The 22567-nt window shown below is 37.8% G+C and overlaps 1 protein-coding gene across 1 annotated transcript; it reads left to right on the forward strand.

The window, feature by feature from the left end:
• The first annotated feature begins 15550 nt into the window (after positions 1-15550).
• Positions 15551-20881, forward strand: LOC143618839 (importin subunit alpha-9-like). The gene is made up of 10 exons (XM_077090919.1): positions 15551-15838; positions 15914-16061; positions 16424-16526; positions 17149-17333; positions 17601-17680; positions 18306-18456; positions 18545-18626; positions 18710-18768; positions 19548-19853; positions 20693-20881. Exons 4-10 carry the CDS (start codon positions 17268-17270, stop codon positions 20879-20881), a joined length of 933 nt encoding a protein of 310 aa, XP_076947034.1. The 5' UTR covers positions 15551-15838; positions 15914-16061; positions 16424-16526; positions 17149-17267.
• The last annotated feature ends 1686 nt before the right edge of the window (positions 20882-22567 follow it).

Raw genomic sequence — 22567 nt, forward strand, 5'->3', positions numbered from 1 at the left:
CCCTCTTTTTATTTTGCTACATTTTTGTGTGTTTGTGATGATAAGAAGAGTATACCACCTTGGGTTTTTATACCTTCTTATTTTATTTTATTTAATTATTTAATATAAAACTTCAGCTTGATTAAAACTTGTCCACTTAGGTGAGGAAATAGTGTGGTGGTTTATAACAGGGATGAGAACGGTACCGACAATCCCGATTCAAAAAAATTCAAATTCTTGGTACCGGTTTCGAAGTTTTCGGTTCGGTACTGGTACCGGGACGTTACCTAATTTTAAGGTAAAATTCGGGAAATACCGATATCGTACCGATACCGATACCGGAACTCAAAATTTGGTACCGATTCGGTATTGACAGTACCAAATCGGTACCAATTTCGATAATGGTATCGAATTTGCTCATCCCTAGTCTATAACAAGAACCTTTCTTGGATATTACTACCTTACTCAAGGGAGAAGGTGAGGACCAGGGCCGTATTCGAGAATTGTGTAAAAAAAAATTATCCAAGCTTCGTCACTGTACATGTTCTCTCAAAAAGGCTTTCCATACTAACCAATAGTGTTGTAAGAATTGGTATTAGTCGGCAGTTATTTGGAAGTCAATGAGTGAGCGATTCGATTTCAGATAATTTGGACCCATAAATCACCAATCAGTGGAAGTCGGTCAAAGGCGGTACAAATCGGCACAAATTGTTCAAAATCGATCAAATTAAAGTCATAATCAGCCAAATTTATGCAAAAAATGGTAAAATTTCAGTCAAATTTAGTCAAAATCTTTGAAGTTTTTGAAAAAATAGACTTACTAATCCAATCCGATTAATAAGTTTGAAAGTTTATATATAAAGTTTTGATAAATTTTGTATATATATAATTTTGAAAAAAATACTTATAAAATTCCAATCCAATTAATCACTAGTGAGTACCCTATCACCCCGACTAGCGCCTAGCGAGTTCTACAACACTTCTAACCAATATTTTCCACTTCACCCATGATGCCTATTACATGTGCAAAAAGTCCAGTTTTGTTTATAAAAAAAATATTTACACAAAATAAAATCACATACCAAGTTTCGTCTTTAAATCACCCAGCCTGCTTATAACTCGAATGCCTCCTCGCAACCCTGCCATTATCATACTCAAACTTCAACAAATTCTGCATATGCGGCGTATCCTTAACATAAAACCACCCCCAGAAAGACTCGTTTAGTTATCGAGCTTGAGCTCGAGCCTTGTATGGAAAGCTTGTTTAGGCTCGTCGAGCTTTAACGAGTTGCATGTAATTTTAATCTTTACCTCTTTTGGACTTCTATGGATTATTTACCTCTTTTGGACTTCTATGGATTAATCGGTTTGGAACCTGATGACGGGGGTAGCCCAATGAAATAATAAAATGGCTGGAACACATTAACGCTAAAAGGGTTAAAAGGTTAAAAGCTTCGTTTCCCGCCCAAACTTATGTAAACAAGTACTCACGTGCTACAGTACGATGTCACATCACTGTTCACATCCTTGTCCCCTCTGACCAAAGGACATGCTCAGATAAAGTATTATTATTTAGTTATGGACCAGCGGTCCAAACCTTCCCGCCCATAAAGGTCAACTCTCTATGCAAACTAGAGGCTAACTAGTTTAGTTAACTGGACTAAAAGGCTTACATCTCTTCACCTATATAAGAGATGCTTAGTCATAAACAAGAGGACAACAGATTTGGACAGATAACACCATCTCCCTAATCTTCTCTTCTTCCTTGAGAAATATGCTCTTAGCTTATTTCTTTCTTACTTCAATAACTTCATATCTTCACCAAGAACATCATTCTAAAACCGATTCTAAACATCACGGTTCTTGATCTTCGGTGAGCTATAACAACAAATAACTAACTAGTGAACCTCCTTCTACGTTTTGCAAACGTAGAGGGACACCACGACCTGCGTTAGGTTAACCTGAACCCTTGAAGCTTGTTAGCCTAACCAATCTATTCACTATCATTGGTCTTATCTTTGTTGTAGCAACAAGTTGGCGCCCACTGTGGGGCTACGCCGCTTACTTTATCACAAAGACCAGTAGTGTAGCTCCATCACCATGTCCAAAGGTGGATCTCCCGGAGAAGTCAACCAAGTGTCAAGAACACCGACACCAAGTGCCGGCCAAGAAACTCCAGCGACAACTTCGATTTTTTCCACTCTGGGAGGAACTCGAACGGAACCCTTGTTCCTTGATTTTTCACCTTTCCGAACTCCAACCCCTTCACGATCCGGAGTTCCTTCTCCCCATGCAGGAGTCACGAACACCCCGGAACGTGTTGACATGACGCTGGAAGGGGTATCACGAAATTTCTTGCAACTAAGACATCTTCTTAACCAACACGTGAGCCTAGAAAGAGAAAAGGGGATAAGAATAAGGCTAGATTATGACGAATCGGAGCCCTCGTTGTCGCTCGGACGTCCGCCTTCCCCTCCAACCAGCTCACGGCCGGCTGCTTCTCTTTTTGAAGCTGGTCCAACTGTAACCTGCCAACCTTTTAACCCGTCTCCTTACACCTATGGGAGGCCAAGCCTAACGGCTTTCCCTTTGTTCACTTCACAACCCCTTGGACACGAGACCACTCTCTACCAAATATGGCAGTCACCAGCTTCAAGTGTTCCTCCTACAGCCACTACATGGGAGCAGGCCATGTCGGTCTTGCCCTTGGCTCGAAGTGCTGTAATGAGCACTCCCATAGGAACAAGTCAAACAGCAGCAACCCAGAGAGCCTTCAAGGCTTTAACCTGATGCCTCAGATGATGGCTCAAATGATGGCACACTTCCCTTGGACCCAGCTCATCAACCAAACAGTGGGTACTCACCAAGGAACAACAAGTCATAATCCTGCTGTAAGGATGGATGAAGATTTGGCAAAACCTTACCAGCCCGGTAACCTATCTTGTTTCTCTCAACAAATCGCCGATTATGACTTTCAAACAAAAATCAAGATGCCACCCCATATAAGAACGTATGATGGGACTGAAGATCCCGAAGACCACCTCCAGGTCTTCACTGGGGCGGCCAGGATTGAAAAATGGTCCCACCCTGAATGTTGTTTGATGTTCATGCAAACGTAAGTTGGGTCAGCTAGGATATGGTTCAATGACCTCCCCGCTCAAAGCGTTCGAAGCTTCGATGATCTGAGCAAAGGCTTCTTGGCCCACTTCTCACAACAAAGAAGGTACGTCAAGGACGCCACGGTCATTTTTCAGATAAAACAAAAAGATGATGAGAGCCTTCGGGACTTCATCAAAAGGTACAAGAAAGAAGGGTTACAATATGTGGGGCTGACGAAAAAATGAGGGTGGCAGGCTTCATGAACGCCATCACCTCCAAGCACCTCACAAGGGACTTTAACTAGTGTCTGCCTAAAACCCTTGAAGAAGCTCTTGAACGAGCTGAGGCTCATATTCGAGGCGAGGAGGCCGTTGATTTCAAAGAACAACGAAAAAGAACTCCTAGTTGGCAAGGCAACAGCCCCAACCGAAATAGAGGGAACTACAATCCCTATGATAAATATCCAAAGAGCTCAGATCAACGAAGGCCTGAAGGCCGGAACCCTCCAAGTAGGGAGAAGACTGTGAACTTCACAGCCTTAACCAAAACCCCTCAGGAGATCCTTGCCACCGAAGAAGTGAAACATAACTTCCGACCTCCTCGACCCTTACCCAAGAGCAAGAAGAACGAAGGCTCCACCCAATTCTGTGAGTTTCACGAAGAAAAAGGTCACCACACAAACGATTGCTTTCAACTCAAGAGAAGAATTGAGGAAGCTGTCAAGTCTGGAGAATTGGCTCATTTGGTGAAAGGGGTCAAAGACAAAATGGCTGAAAGAAAAAGCAAAGAAGTGAATATGGTGAATATAGACCAAGGTGTTCCCCACAAACGACAACGCTTGGAAGCTTGGGAGCTTCAATGCATCTGCTTCCCACCGCCTCAAGATAACTTACTCTCAAACCCTCTAACGGTGGAAGCGAATGTGGGAACACTCCAAACAAACAAAGCCTACATCGACATAGGGGCGGCCACAGAGATCATGTATGAAAGATTCTTCAACCGGCTGAGCAAGGAAGAACGTTCAAGGCTTCAACCCTCCGAGTCATCTATAAAAGCTATGCCGATGTACCCTTGAATCCTTTAGGCCAACTAACCCTTGATGTCTTTTTTAGTGAAGGCAGGATGAAGAAAACCAAACCACTCACTTTTGTGGTTATCAATACACCTTCCAACTATGATGTAATCATAGGAAGGCCAGGGCTATGTGTGTTCAACATGGCTATTTCGATTAGTCAAGGTGCTGTGAAGTTTCCCACCGACAGGGGAATTGCAACCCTTCAACCTACCCAAGAGGTTCACACGGTTGAAGGGGAGAGCTCAAAAAGCAAAGACGAAGAGCAAGGCTTAATCATAAACCCCAAGTACCCTGATCAAAAGGTACGGGTAAACACAAGCCTTTCCAAAGAAACACTTTCACACCTTGAAAAGCTGTTGATAAACTACATCGATGTCTTTGCTTGGTGCCCGGAAGACATGACAGGCATCCCTCGAAGCATTGCAGAACATGAGCTGAAAATACCTCCCGATGTCAAGCCTGTTGTCCAAAAGAAATGGAGCCTAGCTCCCGAAAGAAGCTTGGCAGCATGTCAAGAGGTTGAAAAGCTTGTACAAGCTGAGATCCTACGTGAGGTCAAGTACCAATCTTGGGTAGCTAATCCAGTCATGGTTCGAAAGCCTGACAAGTCTTGGAGGATGTGCATCGACTTCAAAGACTTAAACAAAGCATGTCCAAACCTCAAGGTTGACTCTTAAACCGGCCATCCCTTTAAGTGTTTTCTTGACGCTTACAAGGGTTACTATCAGATTCTCATGAAAGTGGAAGACGAAGAAAAAACCGCTTTCCACACGGACAAGGGTATTTTCTGTTACCAAAAAATGCTCTTTGGCCTACGAAACGCCGGTGAAACCTACCAACGTTTAATCAACAAAGCATTTGCTGGCCAAAATTAGCAGAAACTTGGAAGCTTATGTTGACGATCTAGTAGTCAAGAGCAAAACCGAGCATCAAATGCTTGAAGACGTACAAGAAACCTTCCAAAACTTAAGAAAGATCAACATGAAGCTCAACCCTGGTAAATGCTCGTTCGGGTTCAAAGAAGGCAAGTTCTTGGGGCACATTATGGGAAAACAAAGCATAAAAGCTAATCCCAACAAAGTCAGGGTTGTTCTCGAAACCAAATCCCCACAAAGCAAAAAAGAAGTGGAAAGCCTGGATGGAAGGCTTGCAGCCTTGAAGCGTTTTACCTCCAAGCTTGCTGAGAAGTCCCTACCCTTTTTCAAAACACTAAAGGGTTGCACCAACAAAAAAGATTTCAGGTGGAAGGAAGAAGCAGAAGAAGCCTTCAACCAAATGAAGCAACACCTGGCTTCACTTCCAGCTATTGCAGCCCCTGAAATGGGAGAATTGATCTCTGTCTATCTCTCAGTTGCTGAAGAAGCATTAAGCGCGGTTCTAACCATCGAACGAGACAAAGTTCAGGTATCCGTTTATTTCTTTAGTAAAAAACTAAAACTGGCAGAGGTCAAATACCCTCATTTGGAAAAACTTGCCCTGGCCTTAATCCAAACGGCCAGGAGGCTTCGAAGGTACTTTCAAGCACATCCTATACAAGTGGTCACTGACCAACCCATTAAAAGTGTGCTTGAAAAACCAGAAAATTCAGGCCGATTGGCCAAATGGGCTGTGGAACTAGGTGAGCATAACATCACCTATGTCCCAAGAAAAGCTATCAAAGCCCAAGTCTTGGCTGACTTTATTGTAGAAATTCCAAAGCAAGTCATTCCTGAAATACATACAACTGCCACCGAACCTTCTGACCCTGAAGCCTGGAAGCTTTTACCGATGGAGCTTCCAGCATCGAAGGGTCAGGAGCTAGGCTCGTTTTAATCAACCCCGAAGGGTTAGAATTTACATATGCTCTTCGACTTGAATTTGACCACCAACAACGAAGCTGAATACGAAGCATTGATAGCTGGTCTGAAGATCGCTAAAGAGATGAAGATCCCAAAGCTGCAAGTCTTCACAGACTCGTTGCTTGTTTCAAGTCAAGTCAATGATAGCTATGCAGCCAAAGAGCCCAACATGAAGAAATACCGTGAAAAGGCAAAAGGGTTGATGACCACGTTTCAAGAGTGCACCATCAAACAAGTCCCAATATCACAAAACAAGAGAGCCGATGCCCTGAGCAAACTAGCATCCCTCACTTTTGCACACCTTACCAAGAAAGTACTGGTGGAAGTGCTGAAAACTCCTTCAATTCAAGAATTGGATGTTCAAGATGTAATCACTGAAGAAGGTCCCAATTGGATGACTCACATAGAAAGGTTCCTCAAAAATGGTGAGTTACCTTTGGACCAGACTGAGACTGAAAGGGTTCGAATCAAATCCAGACAGTATGTGTTGCAAGGAGAAACGCTTTATAAAAGGGCTACCTTGCACCACTACTGAGATGTGTAGGCCTTGAACAAAGTCAATATCTGATCAAAGAGGTTCATGAGGGGATATGTGGAGCTCATTTTGGGCCAAGAACGGTGGTTGCAAAATTAATGAACCTCGGATACTTCTGGCCCACCATGCACCGAGATGCAACGGAACAACTCAAGAAATGCGAAGCTTGTCAAATTCATGCACCGGTTCCCAAAAGCCCTAAACACGATCTAGTCCCCATCTCTTCGGCTTGGCCCTTTCACAAGTGGGGAATGGATATTGTTGGTCCATTCCCACTAGCCAAGGATGGGGTAAAATTTTTGCTAGTAGCTGTTGACTACTTTACCAAATGGCCTGAAGTCAAACCACTTGCAAAAATAACGGGCAAACAAGTCATCGACTTCGTATGGGAAACCATCATTTGCCGTTATGGGCTGCCAGGAGTGTTGGTCACGGATAATGGGAAGCAATTTGCTGAGAAGCCTTTTAGCACATGGTGCAAAGAATTCAGAATCACTCAAGTGTTCAGCTCAGTTGCATACCCACAATCCAATAGCCAAGTTGAAAGAACAAACAGAACCATCGTTGAAGGAATCAAAATAAGGCTGGGAAGGCACAACAACAATTGGCTTGAAGAGCTCCCAAACGTTCTATGGGCAATAAGAACAACCAAAAAGACAAGCCACAAACGAACGCCTTACAGCCTAGTGTTCGGATCGGAAGCCGTAATCCCAGCCGAAGTCGGAGTTGTGACTCAAAGAACACTCAACATGGACCTCGAATCAAACAACAATGAGACCATGTTGAATTTGCAACTCCTCGAAGAAATTCGTGATCAAGCCGCAATACAAGAGTCTAAATACAAGCAAAAAATGGAAGCATATTACAATGCTAGAGTAAAGCATGAACGCTTCAAGCCTGGAGACCTTGTACTCCGAAACAACGAGGTCAGCAAGAAAGAAAATCAAGGAAAACTTGGCCCAAAGTGGGAAGGACCATACACAATCCTCGAAGCCCACAAGGGTGGATCCTACAAGCTGGCCGACGCAGAAGGCAAAAGGCTTCCAAGACACTGGAACGGCAAAACTCTTAAAAGGTTCCATGCCTAGTCAAAATGTAAAAATGAATTTCAAGAGACGTACAATTCTCCTTTTTGTGAAACAACAACCTCTTGAATGAATGATAAACTTTTCATAACTTGTCTTTACTATCCTATAATCAGGTTGAGAACCTAGCAAGAAACTCCATGGCAAGGGCCATGTAAGGGGATGAGCTCCCAGGCCACATCGCTCAATAGGTTCAAGGGTTAAATGGACCTATATAAGGGGTGAGTACCTATATCAATTCAACTTCATGAGACTTAGAAAAAAAATTTTCAGCTAAAACTTGTCTCATGGACAGGTCTGAACAGCCTACACCAATTCGTTCATTGAACTTCAAAATGTTTACGAAAACAAAAAACATACACTAAGTAGTGATATAAAGGATAGCCAACATGTGCTTTTTATCTAATGAAGCCTTTAAGCTAAAGTGACTGCAGCACTAAAACTTCTTAAGGAAAGTTAGCTAAAATCACATCAAACTAGCAAGACAAGCAACAAACACACAAATACATAGAACATCATAGTTCATAAACAAGGCCATTCCAAAGCCATAGCTAAATAGCATTCATACATAATAAGCCAATCAAGGCTAAAACAAGGAAATCACAAGGATTCCCAAGAAAATGTTCAAAGGGCCGTAAAGGCCAACCACAACCACAAGGTAGAAACTTTAAGAGTTACATGCCAAACCTACATTGTTTAAGATTACATAACATTGTTTTAAAAGTTCTAAGAAAGCTACGAATCAGGTACTTAAACATCATAAACAGACTTTGAGGTACTAGCCTTACCACCCTTAGCCTTCTTGGACTTCTTGACTTGTGGGACAACATCAGCAACAACAGAGCCTTCGAGGCTTGCCACATGAGATCCGTCGCTTCCCCCAGATAAAGTCTCCTCACTATCACAAGAACGGGAACGTTTTTTCAACCAGGACTCAAGCACTTCTTTTGCAACCTTCTCGTCAAGGCCGACTGGTTTCAAGCCCTGCAAAACTGAAAGAGGCTTACCATAGCATGATGAAACTTCACCCACATAAGGGTAAGTGAGCCTTTCCATCGCATGAACTGAACCGGTGAAAAACTTGTAAGCTTCAGGGTTGAACAATGGGGACTGTTCCATAGTCTGACCAGTTTCGTGATGATGAAAGCCTGCAATGAAACCCAAATGCTTCCCATGGCCTAACAGCTTCGTGTAAACATCGCCCAGCACCGAGTTAAACTCTTTAGAATGAAGCAAGTAAGATACAACCTGCTGAAACCCATGCTCAATCAACCACTTGTTGTCATTAGAAGTTTGGGTAACCGAAGCCTTTATGCCTTCCTTCTCCATCTCGAAGGCTCTCCTCTGCACCTCAAAGGCTTCACGGTCAGCATCCAACCTAGCCCTTTCAGCTTCCATAGCTTTCTTCAACCCTGCCATCTCAACCTCATGGCCACGAGACAACTCTTCAATCTTTTTGACATACACTTTCTCCTTCTCTGAATAACCTTCAACTTCTTTCTTCATGGCCGCCATAGAGGCCTTCATCTTATCATTCGTCTTCATAAACCCATCATACTCCTCCATCCCCTTCCGAAACCGAATAACACCTTCTGCCAAAAGGGCAGAAAAATTACAAGAATTCAAGATCAACCTGGACAACAGGGAATCACCCTCCATCTTGGAAATAGTATCACGAACCCCCGGAGGAGCAAAATGAGCCAATGCATCGACACAAACTTCGGGATCTTTGAAACTATCCCCAACCTTGACACTCCACTCTAGTACATAAACTGCATTCCCATCCAACCCTTGAACGACTGGCATCTCAACCTTCTTGCCAGTCGACTTCTTCTCCTTGGAAACCACCAACCCCTGCTCCTTCTCAATCTCTATAGTTGGACCTTAGTCTTCAGAAACCTGAATTTCATCACTAACCTCAACGGGTTCATGAGAAGATGAGGTGCCAACAGACTTCAGCAAACGTCGTGTGGAGCAACGAGCGGAAGACTTTGGAACAACAGTTTTGGTGAACCCTTTAACGTCTGGCACTCCCACATAATCACCACTCTCAAAACGACCCTCCTTCCCTCGAACAACCGAATCTTCCCCAACAACGGCCGCAGCATCAGTAAAACCAACGTCAGAAGTATCATCGCTCTTTAAAAAGTCCAAAGCCGACATGACTGCAAACACAAAAGGAACCCATTAACAAACACATCAACAAGATAAAGCAAAAACGGGATAAACAAATGCATACCCTTATTATCCCTCATAAGCACGGGATCCCGATTAGGCTTATCCCAAAGTTTTCTAATTCCTAACAAAACAAGAAGATGTTCGGGAAAAGGGCGAAGACGTGACGGACACTTCCTAATCGATTTCAAAAAAGCCTCATTTAACTCGGATTCGGCCGGCTCTGGTTCATTAAGAACAGTCTCGGGTTGTCTCCAAACGGGTTTAAAAGGAAGGATTGAATCGGAAACAAAGAAAAAACGGTCATTCCAAGAACCAAGGGTTGTAACCGCCGAGGAAACCAAACACACATCGACCTTAGTATGTTCAAACGTGTACCAATCACCATTCTTCGCTAAGCGAAAGAAATGGCGAAAACTCGACAATGAAGGATCATAACCTAGGGCTCTACACAAAACCTCAAAATGCAAAACCCTAGCAAGCCCTAAAGGATGGATTTGACCAAATGATATGCGGTAATATTCCAAAACATTGAGAACAAAAACCGAAAAAGGGTGCCGGAGATTGGAAAATTCAAAATGACGGCAGTATAAAGCAATGAAGCCCGCCGGACAACGATCAATCGAAGAATCGACCGGCGGAGCAACCGGTTTGTACTTTAACCTATCCCCCATTCAATACAGAACGATTCAACCTCTTCTTGGGTTAATCGAGAAAAGCTGACCGACAAATCCTTTTTAGCAACCATAATTTTGAAAGAAAGGGGAAGGATTTTAACTAACCTGCTGAAAGATTGAAGAAAACTCGATGGATGTTTCAGAGAAAATGTGGAACTATAAAAGAAAAATGAAAAACAATGAACAGTTATATTCATTATTGAAAAGCAGTTATTGGGAACCACAATATGACAGTTACAATCACATCAACTGTCTTGTCAACATTTCAAAAAAAATAACCAAATCTGAACGAAGCCTCGAAGCCTACAAGCCTCGAAGCCTTTAAGCAATAAACAAAATGTGTGAAAAAGTCAGAAGCCCTTGAGCTAACCTCTCAAATCCCTCTGACTTGGGGGGCTGATGACGGGGGTAACCCAAGGAAATAATAAAATGACTGGAACACATTAACGCTAAAATGGTTAAAAGGTTAAAAGCTTCGTTTCCCGCCCAAAAATATGTAAACAAGTACCCACGTGCTACAGTACGATGTCACATCACTGTTCACATCCTTGTCCCTCTGACCAAAGGACATGCTCAGATAAAGTATTATTATTTTAGTTATGGACCAGCGGTCCAAACCTTCCCGCCCATAAAGGTCAACTCTCTATGCAAACTAGAGGCTAACTAGTTTAGTTAACTGGACTAAAAGGCTTACATCTCTTCACCTATATAAGAGATGCTTAATCATAAACAAGAGGACAACAGATTTGGACAGATAACACCATCTCCCTAATCTTCTCTTCTTCCTTGAGAAATATGCTCTTAGCTTATTTCTTTCTTACTTCAATAACTTCATATCTTCACCAAGAACATCATTCTAAAACCGATTCTAAACATCACGGTTCTTGATCTTCGGTGAGCTATAACAACAAATAACTAACTAGTGAACCTCCTTCTACGTTTTGCAAACGTAGAGGGACACCACGACCTGCATTAGGTTAACATGAACCCTTGAAGCTTGTTAGTCTAACCAATCCATTCACTATCATTGGTCTTATCTTTGTTGTAGCAACAGAACCGATTAAACTGTAGGTTTGGAACCGATTTGTAATTCTTTCCACCAAAACTGATCAAAACTCGAACAGAAACCGATCGTAGCCTGGTCAAGGAATCGGTTTCTACTCGAACCGAGACCAATCATAAACCGGTTTTAACCTTTATTAACCAACCTAAACTGGGTTCAACCCAAACCTGATTTTGAATTTTAAACTGATTTGTGAACCTCTGGGGGGTGGTGTCTTTAACATGAATTAAGGCATGTTACAAAGTAATAAATTTATTTTTTTTCTTTTTGTTTATTATAAAAGGTGTATAAATCCTTGTTTTTTTATTTGGTGGTGTTAAATTGGGGTTTTGGTGGAGAATGGAGTTGAAGATGGTCAATTGTTGTTGGTGTTCTACAAAGTAATAAATTTATTTTTGTAAAAGGTGTATAAATCTATATCTTTTATTATAATAAGAGGAGATAAAGGTGATGGGCTTTCTTTCGATTAAGAGCATGTCGCCTAGATTCGGTTTGCCTTGGGAAGATTGGTGTGGCTTCCGGGTGTATAGTGTTGGTTAGTATTTGGCATGAGCAGTTTCTTACATTTTTTTTGCCCTGCTTGCACGGCCTTTCTATTTCCGGTGCTTGTTTGTTTGCAATTGTGGTAGTGCGTCTAGCTTCTTGCTAGTGTTTTTTTATATAAGTTGTTTTGTTGGTCGTTTCATAAAATAATAAATTAAAGGTGTATTAATCTTTTTTTTTAAAATTTATTACAAAAGTAACATTTCAAAATATTAGAAGAAATGAGGAGTTTGAAAATTTTGTTTATTAACTTTTTACTTCTTATTTTTGTGTGTGATCAGTGAAGGCTCATGATATTTTTTAAAGGTACATTGTTTTCAGATTCTTGAATATCATAGTATTGGACATAAAAATTTATGACAAATATTTATATAACTAACAGAGATCACTATAGGATTATCTAATTGGTTAGCTAGTATATTGTAAGGTTTTCATATTTAAAATCTGTTATTAGTTTTAAAATTTGGATTTTAGGCCTCAGATTTTCGAAATAGTAAACACATGAATGTCTTACTTTTAAATCTCTTACATGATAGGTGTGTTCACACAGTTAGACGGGCCATGTACTTGCTATGAGTTATGATGACCGGTATAAAGCTTGATTTGGTCAAAGTTTTCTTAGACATTTAACAGACCATCTAAAACACAAAGGATACTTGTGACGGTCCGTTTAAAAGCAAAAATGAATATTTATATGGTTTTGAATTCCTGTTAATGAACCCAACATTTTACAAGGCTTAACCTTTAAAAATAAATAATGTAAAGGTCTAAAGCTAGATCTTATGATGATCTAGATAATTAACACAAACATATGGTTTTACTAAATGTTAAAAGAACATATTCATTTACAAAGACCTGATTTTCAATATCATTTACAAAGGTAAACACGTTTACTCACTTTCAAAAGGCTGAAAATGTCTTTCATATTTCAAAATGGTTTAAATAATCTTTAAATCACTTGATACATAGGATATATAGTTTAACGAGACATTACCCGGACTATGAGTAGACGTATAGTTGGATCCGATCTATACACGTGTCACATATGGGATGCTATAACCATGCTAAAAATAATTTTGTTGTAGGCATACGTAAAAATAGTGATGGATTGCTCAGAGTATACAACCGGTTGTACATTTAGGGCGTTGTGGTCCTATTGTGTGTTGAACTATCACTCGTATATGTCCAAATGTTTGATTACTTATTCATACCAGTCATAACACTATTTTGAGTATGTTAGCGTTTGTTATCCATTATGGTGTCTTTATCCTTCTTTATAGGGATGACCGGTAATGATCTTGTGTGAACATGTATTTATGTATACTCTAAAATAACCGTTTGTTAAATGAACTCAAGTCTACTAACAAATTGGAGTGTTTACAAGTTCACAAGTAAGAAGCCATTACGCTTTATAACCTTATAAACCAAGTTTTGAATCTTCTAACCAATATGGAGTGTTATACACTTATACCGGTAAAAGCCAACACTCATGATTATTAATAGTAACCCTTTGAACTAGGTTTATAGCTTATGAATCTGGTTTTAATACGCTAACTCATAATTCTCTCATTCTGATTCCTCAAAGTTCATCGACTTTTAAATTTAGCTCGCCCGTTATCAATTCTCAGAGTATAGAGGTTTCCAATTTGCCAGTTAAAAGTCCATGAACTCTTTAGAGGTTCTCGGAGTCTATGGACTTCTACATTGGTTATACTCACACCTCTTTCCATTGGCGTCATTACCGGTTAGCGCCCAGTGAGATAAATCCTTGTTTGGATGCCACATTACATCAAGTGTAATGGTTTTTTATATAAAAGATGGAAAAAATGGCAGGGTGTGACGACTTAGAGGTGGGCAAGTAAGCCGGTTAATTAAACCGACCTGAAAATCAAACTGGTTTGAAACCGATTCTGTAGAAACCAGTTTGGAACCAATTGAAAACGCAGGTTTGGAACCGGTTTGTTATTTCCTCCACCAAAACCGATTAACCGAGCCGAAACCGGGTAAAAACCGGTCAAAACCCAAACCGAAGCCGATCATAACCTGACTAAGAAACTGGTTAATCGAATCGAAATTGAACCGATTCGAAACCGATTATGTAGAAACCAATTGAAATCGTAGGTCTGGAACCTGTATGTAATTTGCTCCACAAAAACAGGTTAACCGAATCGAAACTGACCAAAACTAGGTAAAAAACCAGTCAAAACTGAGCCGAAACTGATCATAACCTGATCAAGAAACCGGTTTAAACCGAAACCAATCATAAACCGATTTCAACTCAAATGGGTTTGTACACCTCCATGACAGCCCAACCCTCCAGAAGACCAGAACACTAACACTTGCCACTTGGTCTAAGATTTATGAACACAAGTGGTAAAATATAATTCTCCCAACAATGATGACGTCATATTTATTAGCTCATAAAAAAAAAGTCATATTTTTATAATCTCAAAGGGGGCTATTATTGACCATCCATCAAACCCACTACCCAATAACATAACTTATAATAATAATAATAAGGTTAAATCCATTTCAAAAACTCATACTTTCTCTCTCTTTTCCATCCTGGACAACAACAAAATCAGGGGCGCCTGTAATATTAATAATATTAATAATAATAATAATTATTATTAATCCTTAATCATTCAACTACTGTAGAGTTGGCTTCTTTTGAAATAGTCTCTCTGTGGGGTTTGAGTAGTCGGAGTTATGGCCGGTGAATCACCAGCTTCTCATCGCAGAGAACCTATCAAACATTCAGACATCTTTTCTCTTATTATTATTATTATTAATACTTCCATTTTTAATTTCTTATTTGAATCATTTTTAGGTTTTTTTTTGTCTTTATTTGAATATTTGAAAGTTTAAATTTGGGGAAATTAATTTCTGGCGGACTTATTACTGAATCTGGTCATATTATAATTCTAAGGGTGTAAACGGCTGAGCCCGAACCAGCTCGTTTTGACTTATGAGAGCTCTGCTGGTTTCGAGCTCTTTTTCTGAAGCTCGAGCTCAGCTCGTTTTAAGCGTGGGTTCGGCTCGTTTATTATTTATTAGTTAATAATTAATTTATATAATTTTTATAGTTATTTTTATACTATTATGAGAGCTACAGCTCAGCACGCGAGTCGTTTTCTCAAGCTTGGGTTTGGCTCGTTTATTATTTATTAATTAATTTATTTACATTTTTGATTATTTTTATATATTTTGAGAAAAACTTTAAATGAGCCTAATATGTTAAACGAGCCTAAAGCTCGGCTCAAGCTCAGTTGTGCAGTGTGAAATCTATACATAAAAGTCCAAAAGAGGTAAAACTTAAAATTACACATGGCTCGTTAAGGCCCGACAAAGCCTAAACGAGCTTCTCATACAAGGCTCAAGAACTAAACGAGCTTTATTTGAGGCTCGGATCGTTTCAAGCTTTTTATCGATCCGATTTTGAGTAGCTCACGAGCGGCTCGGCTCATTTGCATTTCTATTTATGATGCAATTAACAAATATTTGATTAGTAATCTTATGCTAGTTTGATTAATTTCGACATTATAGTTGGGAATGCTGCTGTGCAACGGAGACGACAGCTGGCGGTTTCGGTGGCGAAGAAACGAAGAGAAGCAATGTTTCGATCCAAACGGTTGTGCAGAGAGGGGTTTAATATTAACAATCTCGATGAACAAACGGATAATGAAATGTTGATTGATGAAGAACCACCGGTTTTGGAATCTCAAACTGTTAAAGCTGTCGAAGAATTAAAGCTTGCAGTTTTCTTCAAGTAATTATAATTTTTTAAACATGTGATACGCGTTCAAGTTCTTTGCTTTAATCATTAATGGGTAATGTTCTTTAGGGGGGTAGATGCGGGCCAAAAGAAAGTGAACGCGCTTCGTCAGTTAAGACGGTTGTTATCTAGATCCGGTTTTCCTTTTGTTTAAGTTGCTCTTAAAGCAGGAGCTATACCTTTACTTGCTCAATCTTTTGGCTCTGAAGACGAACAGGTTATTATAATCTTTATCTCGTGTTATTTCATTAATTATAACCGAAAAGAGTGTTTTATTTACAGGAAACTTGTAACAAAATAGTTTCGTGGAATTCTGATTGTGTTCTGATTTCGGTATAAGTGACATTCAACAACCTGAACCGAAAAACTACCATTTTTTAAAACTATTAGGCACAATATTTTATTAGTTTTAACCGAAAAGAGTGATTTATTCACAAGAAATGTGTAAAGAAATAATTTTATGGAATTCTGTATGTGTAAAGAAATAATTTTTTAAACTATAAGTGACACGTCAGCTAAACCCTAATAATAACTAGTAATAGTTATAATTAACAAATACAATTTATGTTCATAATGCAGGTGCTTGAAGCCGCTTGGTGTCTTACAAACATAGCTGCTGGCGAGCCAGAACAAACCAAAGCTTTATTACCAACATTGCCATTACTTATTGCTCATCTTGGAGGTTAGTGACCAGGCCTGCAAACTAACCGAACGCTCAGTGAACTGTTTGATGGGATATTCGCTTTTTATAAACAAATGAATATGAACCTTTTCTTTTTTTCATGTTTGTGAATGTTCGTTCATTTATGCTCGTTTATGTTTTTTAAGTTCATTTCCTTATATTTTATTTATTATAACTTTTGAGGGGGTATTTTTAGTAAAAGTCTCATTTGATATGGATTTCATACGCTCCACTTGACTTTTTCCGTCTTTTACTCTTTGCAAATGACACAATTATCAAAAAACATCAAAAATTGTTGTAACATTTCAATATTAGCTTTACCTTTTTTGCTTTTGGATATGATATGTGTATCTAGCATGCTTCGTTAAGTAACGCGGGACCATGATAATGATAAGCATCTTTATTTGCTCATTATCACCGGCTAATTTCAGAAAGTGGGGAGAGAATCTTTTCATACTAAGAAAAACCAAAACTTGATGTGGGATGCCTTAAAAAGGAAAAGACACATTATTGTAGGACATATTATGCACTTTAGCTTAATCATTACCGACACCTGATGTTTTTCACATGTACTTGTAACTCTTTACTAACATTATTATTATATTAATTTATTTACTTTCAGAAAAAAGCTCTTTATCTGTTAACGAACAATGCGCGTGGGCGTTAGGAAACGTTGCAGGCGAAAGTGATGAACTAAGAGATCTTCTTATTTCACAAGGAGCTTTGAAACCGCTTGCAAAAATGATGCTTCTAGATAACGGGTCAACTGTCAGAACCGCTGCGTGGGCATTATCGAATTTAATCAAGGTTTTTATATTTATGGTTTTAGATAAAAATAGCATTGAGTAAATGGGACCCACAGTCACATCAACTGGTTACTGGAGCAATGGTTATTACTGAATAACTGAATATTCTTGATGGTCAAAAAAGATTCAGACATTAGTCTTTTGCAGTTTTCAGTCACATGTCTGTAAATAAAGGAGAACTTTCTGTAAAGAAACAGTTTTTCTGAAATTATATTTATCTTTTTTTTTTTAAAAAAAAATCACAATTTTTTTTTGTTTGGGGGTGCAGGGACCGGACCCGGATGCTGCTACAGAACTTATAAAGATTGATGGGGTGGTAGATGCCATTCTTCGACATCTGAAGAAATCGTAAGTTGTTGCATAGAAAAAGAACATTTATTTTTGGAATATCTGTAGACTAAAGTTATCTTTTTATAGAAAACGTAACAGACCCTATTTGTATTGGTTTAGACAATACTAAAGGCAACTAAGTCAAGAAACGTGTTTAATAAACCGAATGTTTAATGAACCGTTCGGCGAGACTTTTGTTTATGCTCATTAATTTAATAAACGAACATGAACACGTTCGTTTGTTTATGTTTGTTCGCGTTCGATCATTAGTTCATGTTCGTTTGTTTATGTATTCATGTAAATTTTTAGGCCCGTTACAGTTTAGTTTTATCAAACTAACATATCACACGTTTACTTTTAATTTTTCTCAGTCATATTTATTTATATTCGTTCATCTATGTTCAGTTATATTCATCCGTTTATGTTCATGAACCGTTTGCTTATACTGTTAGCTAACGAAAATTAATGAACATTACCACATTCATTTTCTTAGTGAACAAACAATAACAAGAAAATCGTTTAGCTGTTTGTGTAGATCTTTTGTTCAGATAACTTAAACGAATGAACATGAACATGCCACGTTTGTGTTCGTTCAGTTCTGTGAATGTATTTCTAAAAATTAACACATTATGATATTGAACAGGGACGTTGAATTAGCAATTGAAGTATCGTGGGTTGTTGTGTATTTGTCAGCTCTTTCAGATGTTGCTACAAGTGTGCTAATGAAGACCGATATTGTTCAAATTCTCGTGGACCGATTAGCCGCGTCAAATAATTTGCAATCAACAATTCCGGTAATATAAATGAAAAAGAACCCGTTTTTTATAAAAAAACGACACGTTTTCTGCCACTTTAGATATCTTATTGATTTATGATATGCAGCTGCTAAGGAGCTTAGGTAATTTATTGTCCGGTGATGCTTACACTACAAATGTTGTTCTTGATCCTCAACATGAAATTACAGGTGAGTTCGCTACGTATACAAAAATTTGTCTTATTTATTTATTTAAGGGAACTTCACTTATTTGTTTTGTGATATATTTGTAGAAAGTATAATACGTTCGTTGAGTAAATGTTTAAAGAGTGAGCATCGTTTCTTGAAAAAGGTATACTTTCTTTTAACTTGTCAAATTTTGACGTTTTTTACTTTTGAACTGTCGGTTCTGGTTATTTTTGTATCTCAAACGGGTCGAATGGGTAAAAAAGGTAGTTAAAAAGGCTAACTGGTCACATGAGTCGAAGATCACCAACATTAAAGGCATAAAAGTTAAAACCTCTTAAGTTATTTAGTTCAAATATTAAACTGTTACTAAAGTAGCATGTTTTTCAAAGGCATAAAACCTTCTTAAACTGTTTATTTAAAAATTTATACTAAAGGTGCCATGGGTCAACCTCACCTGACTATTTTGTCTCGCATGAATATATGTTTTATCTCTAATGAGTCATATATATAAAACAAATTTTTTAGCTAAAACTATAAAGGATACGGGCCAAATGAGTCGAAAATTGACTAAAGTGTAATTTAAAGCCGTATAACCTTTTAAATCATTTTATTAAAAGAGTTATGAGTTACATGAACGGTCTCTGTGGCACGTTCAGATTTCACTTTTGGTCCTCAAGTATGAGAAACGTGACACGAATGGTCCCTAACATGGATGAACTGTTTCTGTTTAGAGGTGTAAAATGACGAAAATACCCCTTAATCTAAAAAAAGCAAATTATTGTTATTATTTGAGGACCAAAATGAAATTTGAAATCTGAACACATCGATGTTACTAAAATAATATACTTCTAAAGGCATAACCCAGCCCGTTTCGGCCCAGATAAAATTCATACACTTTTCCACATTTGCCATTTTACATGTTGAATAAAATTTGTTTTGTAGGAAGCGGCTTGGGTGCTATCAAACATAGCTGCAGGCTCGGTTGCACACAAGCAACTGATATTTAAAAGTGAAGCAGTCTCATTATTATTGCAGCTTCTCGCTGGTGCATCATTTGACATTAAAAAAGAGGTGGCTTATGTTTTGGGCAACCTTTGCGTGGCTCCATCCGATGGCTTGGGCATGCCCACCTTATTGTTGAACCATTTGGTCTCGTTCGTTAGAAACGGGTGTCTTTGTGGTTTCATTGATCTCGTCAGGCCAGTTGACCTTGAAGCTGCCCGAACTGGACTTCACTTCATCGAGCTGGTAACGTTCAAAACAAGTTGTTAATGGTTATAAGTCATAACATTAAAAAAGTTGAATGATTTTGCGAAAAGGGTATCCAAATTTGGTCTGATTTTTAAATAAAGTCACCAACTTTTCATCTAAAAATCGATAATTTTACCGAAATTTGGTCTGATTTGTATCGAAATAACCAATTTTTTATCTAAAAAATAGTAAAAATCGATCTTTATACCCGAATTTGGTCTGATTTTTAATTGGTCTCATAGATTTCGACTGTTAAGCTGGTCTTTTGACTTAAAACTCGATCTTTTTCAAAGTTTGACTTTTGATCGAAGTTGGTTAGTTTTAGGGGTGCAAATGTGCCAAGCTGCTCGCGAGCTACTCGGGATCAGCTCGTTAAAATGCTCGATCGAGCCGAGCTTAATCGAGCCTGAGCCCGAGCCCGAGCTTCACTTATCGAGCTCGAGCCAGCTCGCGAGCCTAAACGAGCCTACATTTATATAATTTTTTAAAAATATATATTTAAATTATTATTATTTTTTTAATTAATTAATTATTAATTAATATATATAATGTAATAAAAAATAAATAAAAATAACTAAATAATATATATATAATTTTATGCATAAAATTATAATAGAAAAATATATATAAAATAATTATAATTATATAAAAATAATTGATAAATAGTAAACGAGCCGAGCCAGAGCCAAACTCGAGCTTCAAAATCCATTCACGAGCCAAGCTCGAGCCTAGTCGAGCTCGGGCTCGGCTCGTCTCGTCTGCACCTTTATGCAGTTAGGGTGTTTGAATGAATATTAATCAATTTGATAAACGATAATGATATCATTAATGTGTAGGTGTTAAGAGGGATGCCAAATGGTGAGGGTCAGAAGCTTGTTGAAAAAGCAGGTGGAATCGATGCACTAGAACGGTTTCAGTTTCACGAAAATGATGAACTTAGAATGATGGCCGGTTTGTTAGTTGACAATTATTTTGGAAAAACGTATGGTGTCGAGAGTGAGTGTTGTTTGTGTACTAACTCATAGGTTAACCATTGGTGGTTGAATACAACATTTGGTATATATGTTCTATTTTGATCATTAATCCGAAATGGTTAAACTACCTTTAATTCGAAAGTTGTGTTAGTATCTAAACAAAGGATGCGCATAAAACTAAACAATGATAACTAAATGCTGCAATTGTTTCATATGGACATAGGAGTCACTATATGTTTAAGCGAGTATGTCTTCTCGTATATGTTGACGTTTGTCGTAGTCACTATCGTATTACATTATTTACGAGTCCTAGTCTTTGTGCTTCAAGTTCACCGGAACATCCATCGGCATCAAGATGAATATTTGCATGTTTCTTCTTTACAACATGTCCAACTTTCTCTTAGCAAGTAATTTATTATTAATATATAAAGTGATAATAATGTATGAAAAATAAAGATATGTGAATGATGAAGATTATGCTCATATTTCACATGACATTGAAGTATGAGTTATGCATTACATATTTTCATATACTTTATAACAGAACTTGCTGGAAGTGAATTTTATGTAGTTTAATTAAAAGATACATATATTAAAGTTAAAATATTATTTACATATTGATAAATATGCTGTTTTAGGAAAAAAGTAATCATATCATATGAAACGAAATTCTATAATCGGAACAAAAAGTTGTTTATCCTAGCATCCCACATGCAATCATTCATTATTAGGTATTTAATTCTTCTTAATTATCTTTACAAAAGTAGCCAATCAAATTGAATTAATAATTCAATATCATTTGAATTAAAAAAAAATTGCAAATACTTAAAATTATAAGCAATGTGAGATTTAAATCATATAATTTAATCATATGGCATTAGACCCAATGATAATTGAAGGATTAATATGTGCTCTCTTTTTCAAAGGCCAAGAGTTTAAATCCTGTAGTAGACAGGTAAATATTAATAAATCGATAATAACTGAGTTATATAATTATGTTATTGTTACATCTATATAAATAATTTAAATAACATAACTGAATTGTCATCAAAATCTAACCATGTATTATTATTATTATTATTATTAATAAATAATGTATTATAGATAGAAAAGTTTTGTTACATTTGTTTAGAAGTACATATCAATGGGCCCATCCTAACATCCTTGTCTTACATCAAATAATGGTATTGTTGTTTTTTGTATTCTATTGACAACCGACAGTTAATCAAAACTAACAAATGGTTTTACCTTATTAAATACCAAATCTATGTATAACCTCAGTTTTGTGAAATCACAGTATTGATCATATGTTTCATTTTCCCTATATTAATTTGCAACATTTACTCTATTCACACTTTTACCATTCTTTTTGGCTTTGTTTTAATTGGTTCATAACATATCCAAGCTTTATGTCCCACCTTCATTATATTACATTTTCCTAGCTATTAGTTTTATCAGTTATTTGATTCATTATTTAGATTAATTATATAGATAATCTGACATCAATTAACTATTAATATTAATAATGGTCGCTTTTTAATATAAGAAAAAAGTTATACCAAGTAAATGGTGCTTTATAGAAAAACATTTAAATAAATCAATAGAGTTTTATAAAAGTATTAGTTACGTAGTATAATAATACCGGGTGGACGATGGTTTTACACAGTTTTTTTTTTTGTGAAGGGATTTTTTAAAGTTTGATTTCGTTTTTATGAACATACAATGTGACTTTTACGT

This window comes from Bidens hawaiensis, unplaced genomic scaffold, assembly GCF_021521415.1.
Source record: "Bidens hawaiensis isolate Kalapana, Puna unplaced genomic scaffold, B.hawaiensis_p1.1 tig00002343_1, whole genome shotgun sequence".
Lineage (NCBI taxonomy): Eukaryota > Viridiplantae > Streptophyta > Magnoliopsida > Asterales > Asteraceae > Bidens > Bidens hawaiensis.